The sequence below is a fragment of the Mesoplodon bidens genome (genome assembly GCF_964165515.1).
Source record: "Mesoplodon bidens genome assembly, chromosome: 1".
NCBI classification, from domain to species: domain Eukaryota; kingdom Metazoa; phylum Chordata; class Mammalia; order Artiodactyla; family Ziphiidae; genus Mesoplodon; species Mesoplodon bidens.
Genome location: NC_138176.1, coordinates 36,768,593 through 36,783,168, shown reverse-complemented (window position 1 = coordinate 36,783,168; position 14,576 = coordinate 36,768,593). Strand labels below are relative to the sequence as shown.

Sequence of the window (14,576 nt, the reverse complement as noted above, 5' to 3'; positions counted from 1 at the left end):
AGGATGAGATTCTCAAATGTGGTGGTGTAGTAGTTGCATGTATGGTTTATACAGTATACCTACTTCAGTTCAAAAGTCAAGAGCAAAAAGGTAATGAAAATAGTAGAGTAAGGACCGCCAAAAGTTTGCTCCTCCATAAAAGCAGTGAAAAAGCTGGCAAAAACTTTCAGAGTCAACTGTAGGCCCTAAACTGTCACCTTTGGCCGACCTTGAGGCTCTGCACAAGCGGGAAGTGAAGACTTAGGCAGAGTTGTCAACAACCTGGTTGAGTGTTGGAGGTGTGCCCCAAAACTCATACAGAGTCCCTCAGCAAAGACCAGGAGATTTAACTGGGTCCAGGTGTATAAGGAAATCTTCTGTTGTTAGCTGACCACTATGTAGAAACTTCAGTGGCCACATACTGTAAAGAATACAGGCTTTACAGAATTAGTTTAGGAAAGTTGTTAAACAATGAGAAACAAGAAAAAGGCACAACAGCAGTCCCTGAGGAGCAGGCAGGAATTTGATTTCCAGTGTTTTACCACATTATTTTAAATGTTCAGTTTTCAACAAAATATTATGAGACAGATAGAAACAAAAAAGTATAGCCCATATATAGGAAAAGAAGCAGTCAATAGAAAATGTCCCTGAAGATGCCCAGACACTAAACTTGGCTAAATATACATTTTAAAATCATCCATTTAAAATATGTGCAAAGACTACAGTAATCAAAACAGTATGGTACTGGCACAAAAACAGAAATATAAATCAATGGAACAGGATAGAAGTCCAGAGATAAACCCACATACCTAGGGTCGACTAATCTGTGACAAAGGAGGCAAGATATACAATGGAGAAAAGACAGTCTCTTCAATAGGTGGTGCTGGGAAAACTGGAAAGCCTACATGTTAAAAAATGAAATTAGAACACTCCCTAACACCATACACAAAAATAAACTCAAAATGGATTAAAGACCTAAATGTAAGGCCGAATACTGTAAAACTCTTAGAGGAAAACATAGGCAGAACACTCTGACATAAATTACAGCAATATCTTTTTTGATTCACCTCCTAGAGTAATGAAAATAAAAATAAACAAATGGGACCTAATTAAACGTAAAAGCTTTTGCACAGCAAAGGAAACCATAAACAGAATGAAAAGACAACCCACAGAATGAGAGAAAATATTTGTAACTGAAGCAGCTGACAACGGATTAATCTCCAAGTTACACAAATGGCTCATGCAGCTCAATATCAAAAAAAAAAAAAATTGACCCAATCAGAAAATGGGTGGAAGATCTAAATAGACATTTCTCCAAAAAAGACATACAGATGGCCCAAAAGCACCTGAAAAGATGCTCAACATCACTAATTATTAGAGAAATGCAAATCCAAACTACAATGAGGTATCACCTCACACCAGTCAGAATGGCCATCATCAAAAAATCTACAAACAATAAATGCTAGAGAGGGTGTGGAGAAAAGGGAACTCTCTTGCACTGTTGGTGGGGATGTAAATTGGTACATATATCTGGAGAGTACTGTAATTTGAAAAGATACATGCACCCTATTGTTCATCGCAGCCCTATTTACAATAGCCAAGACATCAAAGCAAATTAAATGTCCATCAGCAGAGGAATGGATAAAGAAGATGTGGTACGTATATACAATGGAATATTACTCAGCCATAAAAAAGCACAAAATAATGCCATTTGCAGCAACATGGATGGACCTAGAGATTATCATGCTAAGTGAAGTAAGCCAGAGAAAGACAAATATCATATGATATCACTTATATGTGGGATCTAAAAAAATGGTACAAATGAACTTATTTACAAAACAGAAATAGAGTCACAGATGTGAAAAACAAACTTATGGTTACCAAAGGTGAAGGGAGGGGGAGCAGATAAATTAGGAAATTAGGTTTAACAAATACACACTGATATATATAAAACAGATAGCTAATAAGAACCTACTGTACAGCTAAAAGAATGGATATATGTATATGTATAACTGATTCACTTTGCTGTACAGCTGAAACTAACAACACTGTAAATCAACAATACTCCAATAAAAAAATTTTTTAATGTGCAAAGAACTAAAAGAAATTATACCTAAACATCTACATGAAAGTACAAGAACCATCTCACCAACTAGAGAATATTAATTAAAAGATAGAAATTGTTTTTTTTAATGTTCTGGAGTTGAAAAGTGCAATAAATGAAATGAAAAATTAACTGGAGAGGTTCAGTGACAGATTTGAGTCATAGGAAATGAACCCCAAAACTTGATGATAGATTGAGATTACTCAGTTTGAGGAACAGAAAGAAAAGTAATGAAGAAAAATGAGCGGATATTCGGAGACCTGTAGGATAGCATCAGACTTACCAACATACACATAATGGAAGTCCCCAAAGAAGAAGAAAAAAGGACAGAAAGTATATTTGAAGTTTTTGGCCAAAAACTTCCCAAATTTCATGAAAAAATTAAACATCCCAGAAGCTCAACAAACTCCAGATGTGATAAACTGAAAGAAACTCATAGCTAGACTCATCATAATCAAACTGTTAAAAGACAGAAAATCTTGAAAGCAACAATAAAGAAGTGACTCATCAGTTACAAGGGATGTTCAATAAGGTTAGTAGCTGATTTCTCATCAGAAGCTATAAAGGCCAGAAGGCAGTAGGATGACATATGCAAAGTGCTGAAAGAAAAAAACCTGTCAACCAAGAATTCTATGTCCATCAAAAATTTATATCCTTCAAAAAGGAAGGAGAATTTAAAATACTGCCAGGTAAACAAAAACTAAGAGACTGTGTCACTACCAGACCTTCTCTGCAAATAATGAAGGGTGTCCTTCAGGCTTAAATAAAAGGACACTTAGTACTCAAATCCACATTAATAAATAGAGACCACTAGTAAAGGTAACTGTACAGGTAAATATAAAAGGCAAAAGTAAAGTATGTTTTGTGTGTAAACTTTTTTTCTCCTATATGATTTAAAAGATGACTGCATAAAGCAGTAACTCTAAATTTATGTTAATGGGCACACTAAGTATGAAGATGTAATTTGAGACAGTAACAGTGGGGTGGGGGCGGAAAGCAGCTACACAGGAGCAAATTTTTCTATGCTATTGGAATTAAGATAGTATTATTCCAAAGTAGACTGTTATAAATTTAGATGTCAGTTGTAATCTTCAGGGAAATCACAAAGAACGTCACTTGAAAATACATAGTAAAAGGAATGACACGGCAGTTAAAGAGGCATTTTGTAGTATATCATTTCAACACAAAATAAAACAGTAATTGAGAAACAGAGGAACAAAAAGGCCTAAGATGCAACAGAAAACAAATTTTTTAAATGGCAGATATAAATCCTACCCTAACAGTAATTATCTGGAAATGGATTAAACTCTCCAGTTAAAGGCAAGTATTGGCAGACTGCATTAAAAATACATGATACAACTCTATGTTGTCTGCAAGAGACATAGCTTCGATTCAAAGACACAAATGGGTTGAAAGTAGGGGAATGGAAAAAGAAATACCATGCAAACAGTAACCAAAAGATCAGGAGTGGCAATAGATTTTCAGACAAAAATGATCAGAAACAAAGAAGGACATTTTATAATGATAAAAGTGTTAATCCATCAAAGAAATATAGCAGTTATAAATATAAATGCACCTAACAACAGAGCCCCAAAATATATGAAGCAAAAACTGACGGAATTGAAGGGAAAAATAGACAATTCAACAATAATACCACTTTCAGTAATGGACTTCAATACCACACTTTTAATAATGGATAGAACAACTAGAAAAAAAGGTCAATAAGGAGATAGAAGATTTGAACAGCACCAAAACTAGCTAGACCTAATAGACATCTCTAGACTGCTGTACCCAACAACAGCAGGATACACATTCTTTTCAAGCTCATATAGAACATTCTTCAGGATAGACCTTATGTTAGGCTACAGAAGTTTCAATAAACTTAAAAGGATTGAAATCATACAAAGTCTATTGTCCAACCACAATGGAATGAAATTAGAAATCAATAACAGGAGGAAATTTGTCAAAATTCACAAGTGTGTGGAAATTAAGCAACAGACTCCTAAATAAACAGTGTGTGAAAGAAGAAATCACAAAGGAAATTAGAAAATCCTTTGAGATGAATGAAAATGAAAGCACAACATGCCAAAACTAGTGGGATGTGGCGAAAGCAGTGTTTAGAGGGAAATTTATACTTATGAACACCTACATTAAAACAGAAGGAAGATCTCAGATTAATAACCTAGTCTTCTATCTTAAGAAACTAGAAAAAGGAAAAACTAAAAGGAAGCAGAAGAAAGCAATTAATAAAAAGATTTGATTGGGGAAAAATGAAAGAGAATAGAAAAGCAGCAAAGAAAGTTAATGAAACCAAATATTTGTTCTTTGAGATGAAAATCGGCAAATCTTTTACTAGACAAAGAAAGAAAGAGGACTCAACTTACTAAGATCAGGAATGAAAGAAGGGATATTACTAGCAACCTTACAGAAATAGAAAGGATTATAAGGGAATGCTATGAAAAATAGTATGCCAACAAATTAGATAACCTAGATGAAATGGAAAATTCCTAGAAAAACACAAACTACCAAAACTGACTCAAGAAGAAGTATTAAAATCTGAAGACCTATAACAAGCAAAGAGATGAAATTAGTAATTTAAAAGAAAAATGTTCCCACAAAGCAAATCCCAAATGTTTAAGTAAGAATTAACACCAGTCTTTCATAAACTCTTCCAAAAGATAGAAGAGGAATACTTCCCAACTCATTGTGTAGGCCAATTATTACCCTGATACCAAAACCAAAGACATCACAACTTCTGTGCATCAAAAGACACAATCAAGAGAGTGAAAAGGCAACCTACAAAATGGGAGAAAATATTTGCAAATCATAACTTTAGGGGGTTTTTTGTTTTGTTTTCTTTAGACTTCCTTTTTTTAAAATTTTATTTTTCTTATACAGCAGGTTCTTATTAGTTATCTAGTTTATACATATTAGCCTATGCATGTCAATCCCAGTCTCCCAATTCATCCCACCAACAACAACAACCCCCCTGCCACTTTCCCCCCTTGGTGTCCATATGTTTGTTCTCTACATCTGTGTCTCTATTTCTGCCTTGCAAACCAGTTCATCTGTACCATTTTCTAGATTCCACATATATGTGGTAATATACGATATTTGTTTTTCTCTTTCTCTACAAATGACCCAATTTCGTTCCTTTTTATGGCTGAGTAATATTCCATTGCATATATGTACCACATCTTCTTTATCTATTCATCTGTCAGTGGGTATTTAGGTTGCTTCCATGACCTGGCTATTGTAAATAGTGCTGCAATGAACATTGGGGTGCATGTGTCTTTTTTTTTTTTTTTTTTTGCGGTACGCAGGCCTCTCACTCTTGCGGCCTCTCCCATTGCGGAGCACAGGCTCCGGACGCGCAGGCCCAGCAGCCATGGCTCACGGGCCCAGCCGCTCCACGGCATGTGGGATCCTCCCGGACCGGGGCATGAACCCGCGTCTGCTGCATCGGCAGGCGGACTCCCAACCACTGCGCCACCAGGGAAGCCCCATGTGTCTTTTTGAATTATGGTTTTCTCTGGGTGTATGCCCAGTAGTGGGATTGAGGGTCACATGGTAATTCTATTTTTAGTTTTTTAAGGAACCTCCATAATGTTCTCCATAGTGGCTGTATCAATTTACATTCCCCCCCAACAATGCAAGAGGGTTGCCTTTTCTCCACACCCTCTCCAGCATTTGTATAACTTTAGGGGTTAATATCCAGAATATATAAAGAACTGTGAAACTCAACAACAAAAATAAATAATCCAATTAAGAATTGGGCAAAGGGGTTAAATAGACATTTCTCCAAAGGTGATATACAAATGGCCAACAGGCATATGAAAAGATGCTCAGTCAACATCACTGGTTATCAGAGAAATGAAAACCAAAACCACAATAACATATCACCCTTTAGGATGGCTACTATGAAAAACAAAACAGAAAATAGGAAGGGTCAGTAAGGACATAGAGACATGGGAACCTTTGTGCACTACTGGTGAAATTGTAAATTGTGCAACCCCTATGGAAAACAATGTGGCGATTCCTTCGAAAATTAAACAGAATTACCTTATGATCCAGCAGTCTCACTTCTGGGTATATATGCAAAAGAATTGAAAGCAGAGTCTGGACACCCATGTTCATAGATGCACTATTCACAATAGCCAAGGAGGTGGAAGCATTCCACATATCCATCAACAGATAACAAAACGTGGTGTATACGGTGGCTACAGCTTTTAATCATTCAGCCTTTAAAAGGAAGGAAATCCTGTCATGTCCTACAACATGGATGAACTTGAGGACATTATGCCATGTGAAATAAGCCAATCACAAGAAGATACTATGTGATTCCACTTGAGGTATCTATTCAAGTACATAAAAACAGACAGTATTATGGTGGTTACTGGGGCTGGGAGGAGGGGGGAAAAAGGAGTTGTTAGTGTAAGGTTTTCAGTTTGTCCCAGTGAAAAAATTCTGAAGATCTGTTTCACAACAGTGTCAATATACACAACACTGCCAAGTATACACTTAAAAACAGTTAAGACGGTAAGTTTTGTGTTCTGTGTTTTTTACCACAATTAAAATTGCAAAAAAAACTTTAGAAGAAGGGAAAATTATGACCAGTTTTCTTCATGAATACAGATGCAAAAATCAACAAAATACTAGCCAGCTGAATCCAGCAACATGTGGAAAGGATTGTACATCATGACCAAGGTTGGTTCAATGGTGACATACCATATTACTAGAATAAAGGTGTGAAAACTACATAATCATTTCAGTAGATGAAGAGAAAGCATTTGACAAAATCCAGTACTCTTTCTTGGTAAAAACACTCAACAGATTATGACTAGAAGGGAACTGCCTCAACCTGAAAAAGGTATCTACAAAAAACCCACAGCTATCATCATAGTTAATGTTGAAAGCTTTTCCCCTTCAATCAGGAATAAGACAAGGATGTCTGCTTTCACCACTTCTATTCAATATTGTGCTAGAGTTTCTAGCTAGAGTTATTAGACAAGAAAAAGAAACTAAAATCACCCAGACAAAAAAGAAGTAAAACTATTTCTGTTGGCACATGGTATGGTCTTGTATATAGAAAATCCTTAGGAGTCCACAGAAAAAGTATGTTAGCTAAAAAACAAGCTTAGCAAGGTTACAGGATACAAGAACTAGGAATAAATGGGGAATGTACAATCCAAAAATGAAAGTTAAAAATGATTTCATTTTACAGTAGCATCAGAAAGAATAAAATACTTAGGAGGAATACGTTTAACCAAAAAAGGTGTAAGATTTGTGTACTGAAAACTACAATACAGCAAAAGAATTTAAGAAGGCCTCAATAGATGGGAGGGCATCCCATGTTTCTGAATTAGAAGACTTACTTAATATTACTAAGATGGCAGTCCTACCCAAATTGCTCTTCATATTCAATGAAAATTCTAACCAAAATTCTAACTGCCTTTTATGGGACTTGGAATAGTCAAAAACACTCTAAAGAACAAAAACATTGAAGGACAATTTCAAAACCTGCTTCAAAGCTCTAGTAATCAAGACAGTGTGATACTGGCATAAGCATAGACATATAAATGAGTGAAACAGAATTGAGAGTCAGAAATAAATCCATATATCTATGATGAGTTTATTTTTGACACGGGGCAAAGTTAATTCAAGGAAAAAGAATAATCTTTCAAACAGTGATGCTAGAAGAACTGAATATACACATGTAAAAAATGAACTCGAATCCCTACCTCATGCTATGTACAAAAGTTAATTCACAACGGATCAAATACCTAAATGTAACAGCTGAAACTATAAAACTCTTAGAAGAAAACATAGGGATACATTTTCATGACCTTGGATGTTGCAGTGGATTCTTAGAAGTGACACCATCAGGACAAGCATCAAAAGAAAGATAAATTAGACTATCAAAATTTAAAACTTTTGTACATCAAAGAACACTATCAAGAAAGTGAAAGGACAACCTGCAGAATGGGAGAAAGTATTTGCAAATCACATGCATGATAAGCCTTTGTATCCAGAATGTGTAAACTGCTTTTACAAGTCAACAACAAAAAGATAATTTTTTTTAAGTGGGCAAGAGATTTGAATTGTATATTTTCCCTGGAGAAATGTCTGATAGCCAATAAGCACATTAAAAGATGCTACACATCATTAGTCATTAGGGCTATGTTAATAAAAATCACCATGAGGTACCACTTCACATCCACTAGGATGGCTATAATTTTTAAAAAAGGAATAGGTAGAATGTGGAGTAATTGGAAGGAACCCTTATACATTACTGATGGGAAGGTGAAGTGCTGCAGCTGCTGTTGAAAAGGTTGGCAGTTTCTCAAAAAGTTTAACAGAGTTACCATATGACCCAACATTTCCACTCCTGAATACATGCTCAAGAGAATTGAAAACATATGTTCACACAAAATCTTGTACATGAATGTTCATAACAACATTATTCGTAATAGCCAAACAGTGAAAACAGCCCAGATGTCCATCAACTTACGAATAGATAAAATGTGATAAATCTACCCATTGGAATATTAGTCAGCTATAAACTGGAATTAAATACTGATACATGCTACAACATGTACAACATGAATGAACCTTGAAAACATTATGCTAAGTGAAAGAAGCCAAACACATATTGTATGATTCCATTTATATGAGATGTCCAGAATAGGCAGTTCCATACACACAGAAGGTTAGATGAGCAGTTGACAGGGAAGAATGAGTAGTGACTGCTAGTGGGTGTGGAGTTTCTTTGGGGGGTGATGAAAATGTCCCGGAACCAAATAGTGGTAGTGGGTGCATAGCCTCACGAGTATACTAAAAACTACTGAATTGTATGCTTTAAATGGTGACTTCTTTAGTGTTTGAATTATATTTCAATTTTTTTAGAAGTCAAAAAAAGTCAAGCTCGACAATTGCGTTAGCTGGTGGAGATACTAACCATACTATTCTGAAAACAAGAGAAAAAACATTGTAAGGTGTTTGGGCTTAAAAACAAAAACAAAAACTTCAATAATCATTATCACAAGAACTAGAATTTGTTGAAGTGTATCCTAGAACTGGAAGCCCATCTAACTTGTGACATGGATCACTATCTTACTTCAGATCTAGTCTTTATAACTCTTCTAAAAACAAAGGGATAAAGAGTAAAAAAGCCTCTAGGGTAACCACCTTAGAAGCAGAAAGGAGCCTTTTTGGAACCGTTCCTCTTCTGGCCTGAGTCAGAAGGGACCAGTTAAAAGGCAAGGGGATTGTACCGTGAAAGGGAAAGTTAACATTCTTGAAACACAAACCAAATCTTTTCCATATATTACTTCTTCAAATATACAGGTGCACTGAAATGTTGATCCCCTCAGGACAGCAGAGCAGGGTCTGGGCTACACATCCACTGCCCCAGGGGTCTCCCTTTTAACCCCCCTGGGTGTAGTACGAATGTTTCTATTTCCTATGTGTGTCATGAAATGAAATAGGGAAGAAGCACTGCTCTTAGGGTCATCTCTTTAAGGTTCTCCCCACCTGCCTTATCATCGTCTACTGATTGCCCTTAATTGTCATTGCCCCTCTTAAAATATGTCAACTACTTTTCAGAGAGCTATACAGCAGTTCCCAAGTGCACCTAGCTAGGAAACAACAAGGTTAATTTGGTGTACTTATATTTTTATAGAGAGAGAATGCATAATTGTTATATTTTTATTTCCAAAGTACTTACAAATCAATTATTAAATAATCCAAGATGGAATTTTGTTAGCGATCGATGTCAAACTTTATTGGATTATAAATTCCAGAAATAAGCTTTTGCCTACTTTTTAAAATCTTTGCTCTTCTGACATCTCTATACTTACTAATAATTTTGAGAAGGTTATAAGTAATGACGCCAGGTCATTTCTGCAGGTTCTTTCAACATTAGATTTCCTTGCAGATAAGAATACACTTAAAGGGTCTTCCAGTACCCTCACATTATCCTCTGACTTAACTGGGACCTATGAAACATGCTAACAATTATTTATAAGCTGTTTAGAGCAAGAAAACAGATAGGAAACCCTGATGAGGTTGAGATGATGTGAGCAGATAACAGAGAACGTCTGTGTGTGTATCTATCACTTTGTTTTCATGCTGACTAGAATGTCAGTCTTCCCATTTGAAATGGGTAGAATACGTCTTGTTTTAGATGTGACTTTTAACTTCTGTTTTCTTTTAATGGATACTTTACCATCTGAATTGTGATCAGGTGTCATTTGTAGGTTAGTTTCTGTTGCTCTTGGCTGGGAAATATATTTTGCTAGGAATATATTTTGACTGGATAGTTCTACTTTTTGACTTAGTGAATTAAAGAATATCTCCAAATTGTTGACCTAATTTCCTAAACATAAGTAGAAGTAACGCTTTATACCTTTAAAAAATTCAATTGCTGGGTTTTATTTTTATTTTAGTATTGATAACTTTTAAGGTTTGGGAATATAGTTTTGTTTCACAAATTGGTTCATGTTTATCATGTCTACAACCTCATTTTGACTCATTTTGGGTGGCCATTCTAGATTGGTTCTTATATTTTAGTAGTGTTCAGGCTTAATGAATGAATTAGTACTGCTAACGAAATGCGAAAAATCAAGGCATATACAACATTGTTTTTCCAGTAAAGTACTGCCACAGCCCATCAGACACTGACTGGGCATATTTCTCCCCAACCAAGAGTTCATACTATACGACTTCTAGTTGGTGGGGATCTTGTGGCCTAACTGGCTTCTCTCTGTTGAACCCAAAGTCTCCTCAAAGCCCCATTTGAAATCACTGCTTTAAAAAAAAAAAAAATTATGTTTGACAGTTTTTTTTAATGTGCCTAATTCTTTCAAAAGTGACAAAATGTTTGACAGTTTTTTTTAATGTGCCTAATTCTTTCAAAAGTGACAGAATATTTTATATGCTTTTTGTGACTTTATTTTCAATTAAACTCATGATGTATTCTTTACCAAAAGGTTTAGAGGAATGCAGATTGCATGTTTGCAAGGATTTTCCTAGTACACATGATGGTACGTGATATTCTTGAAGAATATCATCTAAGTACCCAAGAATTAGGAGCATTCTTACAAGTACTAAAGAGCTCTAAATTGAAACATTTTCAGAATACATCTTAAATACTCAAAATAATAGTGGAAATGACACCTGTAGTGTTATTAAAAGCGAGGTAAAATATTTTCATTAGTAATCTTTATTTCCTTTAGGGTTTAATGAAGAAATTCATTCGGTGTTCTACACGTGTAACTGTGGGAACTATTAAAAAATTTCTAAGTTTAAAACTAAAACTTCCAAGTTCTTATGAGGTAAGTTAATAATCTAATCTTGATCATTTTGATAATTCTAATCTGAAGTAAAATTCTAACAAATTAATTTTGTGGAAACTTTGGTTACTTTCATGTTAAAAATTTTTGGAATGTAATATTCTATTTGTGTAATTTGTGTTTTTGAATTTAACATCCTGACTAAAACATGATACTAATAAACCTAACGTTTTATAATTAGAGGAGATATTTAAATAACATTAAGTATTCTTGAAATAAATATCCCAGCTAAATGGATATATATTTTTTAATGCCAGCATGCTTTATGGTATGTCTTTTTTTTTCACTCTGAGACCTTTCAATCCATTTTAATGAATTCTTTATAGACTTCTTTTTCAGAATGTAAAACATTGTCTTTTTATCAAAGGGATTTTGTAGTGTTCATTTAGTTCTGTAACATGCAAAAATGATATTTGCTTAGACCTAAGTAAAACCAACATACTGCATCTGCATACATGTAGTCTACTAGTTTCTTACAGAAGTCAGTGGCCCTGATGTTGATCACAGTACAGCTTGTAATGTGTGCAGTGTTAGAGAATGTTTATGACCCTATAGCTCTGGCTACCCCTTACAAGGAGATGCAGCTACCATTTCTCACCTGCCCAAACGGCAGTCTTGCAACTTGTATGAATTTCCTTTCCTCCCCTTTGAGTTCCTCTAGTCACCATCTAAAACAACTAAAGATCGAGGCTAGCTTCCTGTATAAACAGAGACATCAAAGGAAAAATAGTTTTTCAGGCTTATGTACAATAGTATTCATATGAACAGTCATAGCAGAAATTAAACAGGATTTGAACATAGGCATTGACAAGTATTAAGTCTGTATTTTGAGGAAACCTCTGAACCTGACCTTATTTTAAAATGTCTTGCAGATGACTAATTAATCTGTGGATTAAGAATTCTTATGTGTTTGGTCCTATAAAAAAATTTTCAGATACAGTAACTTTTACATAAGGAAAAAAATTGTGAATGTTAAAGCCATATGTACTTGATAAAAGTAAAAAAAAAAAGATTTATAGATATAAACACAGTGAAATAGAAAATGAAATTGTTTTTATAATTTGGTTTTGCTCTTTATTCTCTTCTTGCAAAATACCACTTGCAGTTTTATTTCCTTACTTTCAAGTGTGACTCATTGAGTTATTTTCTAGTTTTCAGGAAGTTGTTAGAGCTGAGAGAACTGTTACTCTCATACAGTCTTACCACTGGCACTTACTATATACATTTCTCTATAGACTTTTCTATAGAAAGTATGGAAGGGGGAGAAACTGAATTCACTGACATCTCCTTATCTATCCCAATGCAAAGAACTTTCCCTATGATTTTTAGTAATATTTACTGTTCCGCCCCTTATTTTGCTGCCCCACATATAAGGGGATGATTTAATGAAATACCTAACAGCTGAAGTGTCTACAACAGTACTGGTAACTGGGACAGGATGGTTTGGTTTTCAAATGACAATAACAGAAGCTGCGTACCTAGTTGGGAATTGCATCCTAAGTAAGTCCCTTTACCTCTTTGCTTATGAATTTATTTTACAGGCAAGATAAAGAAAATAAAACTATCTACTTTGTTCTTTTAAAAATAAAATGGTGTCTGAAAAACATTCTGAGGTTCATTTAAGTCACCATAAATCATCCAAAAATCAATATAATTTAGCTAATAATTTATCTAGTACAATTGGAACTATACTCATTTTAGACTTCAAGTTCAAAACTCCAGTCTCTGTCTAGCCAGACAAGAATTATTTAAAAGCCATTCTTCTTCCTCCTTTCCACACTTTAAATTAAATCCTATCAGTTTGCTTTTAATCTCTAGAGAACCAAAATGTTTTATTTATAGGGATCTATAATAAATGCTTGTTTAATGATGCTTTGTTGAATTCGTAAATCATAGCCACAGCTCCTGTGGCCTTGCTAAGGACTGGGGGCAGCAGGGGTTGTTTGGTTGCTGCAGCTCTAGAGCAAAAGTGAGCACTGATAAGTATGACCCTTTTTTGAAGTTCCATACAAGGAGGGAAGACGGCCTGGTAAATATTATGCAGGTTACCAGCTAAGCGGAGCAGAGAGGTGGAGAGCCCTGGGAGACGCAGGCCTGTGGCCTGGTCCTAATTGTTCTGTCAGCTTGAATGCCTTGAAGCCCCCCAAAATCATGTATCCATATCCATTCATTTATATATATGGATATATCCATATCCACCCATATTCTGCTGCAAATATAAACTAATGAAGAGGAGGAAAGCAGCTCCTTCAGATGAGAGATGAATTCATAAGCCAAATGTGCCATGAGGAATTATGATGTTTCCACAATTTCTTCTCATTCAGTAAGAAATCACAGAAGCATGTCTAAATCTCAAAGGCTGCACAGAGACATAGACTAAGAAAGTTCACATTGCGTTTCAAAATTAGGTGATGAACTTGAGATAGAGGTATGTGGGACAAGACAGTGATTCATGTTAATTATATCTGAATTGTTAATACCTATGAGATGAGGCAGTGCTTTTAATAGATCCAGTGTTCTTCTCAAATAATGGACACTACTTCTATATTGATATAAGTATTTGAACCTTTTTTGAAATTTGGGCAAAAAAGTGTAAAACACTTATGAATTGAGAATTATTTATGTTAATGGATCTGTAACTGTTCTTTTTAAAGTTGGATGTGCTGTGCAATGGTGAAATTATGGGGAAGGATCATACTATGGAGTTCATCTACATGACAAGATGGCGACTAAGAGGCGAAAACGTAAATTGCTTTTATATACCTACGTGTATATTTAGTTCTTTACCATTATGTTATTCAAATTTAACAGTTACTTAGACACTTAAAAAAAAAAAAAAAAAACTAGCTTGGGAAAGAAGAAACTGGTTCCTCTTGTTTCTCAGCTACTCCATGATAGTTGGTCCCAAGTACAAGGCCGAGATCTGTGTTAGATGTGGTTTTGTTATATTTAAGGTAAGTTTAAAACATCAGTTTGAATATGTTCAGAACTCAGCTAACCTAGAGACGGAGGAGATAGCACTTACATTTTTTTAAACCCCAGTAAATTATGGGGACTTTTAAGTTCTGCCCTGACTAGTATGTTTAATGGTTAAGATATTTTTTGTTTGTGGTAGAGGAAACAGATAGGGTAGAATCTAG

The 14,576-nt window shown here is 35.0% G+C and overlaps 1 protein-coding gene across 3 annotated transcripts in view; it reads left to right on the top strand.

Annotated features, from left to right (window-relative positions):
• PCGF5 (polycomb group ring finger 5) overlaps positions 1-14,576 on the top strand; it is a 65,832-nt gene that overhangs the window by 32,470 nt on the left and 18,786 nt on the right. For all 3 annotated transcript variants that reach the window (XM_081251815.1, XM_081251816.1, XM_081251814.1), the window contains exons 7-8: positions 11,320-11,418; positions 14,091-14,180. In XM_081251815.1, coding sequence (XP_081107941.1) covers positions 11,320-11,418; positions 14,091-14,180 — 189 coding nt within the window. The remainder of the gene's footprint in view (positions 1-11,319; positions 11,419-14,090; positions 14,181-14,576) is intronic.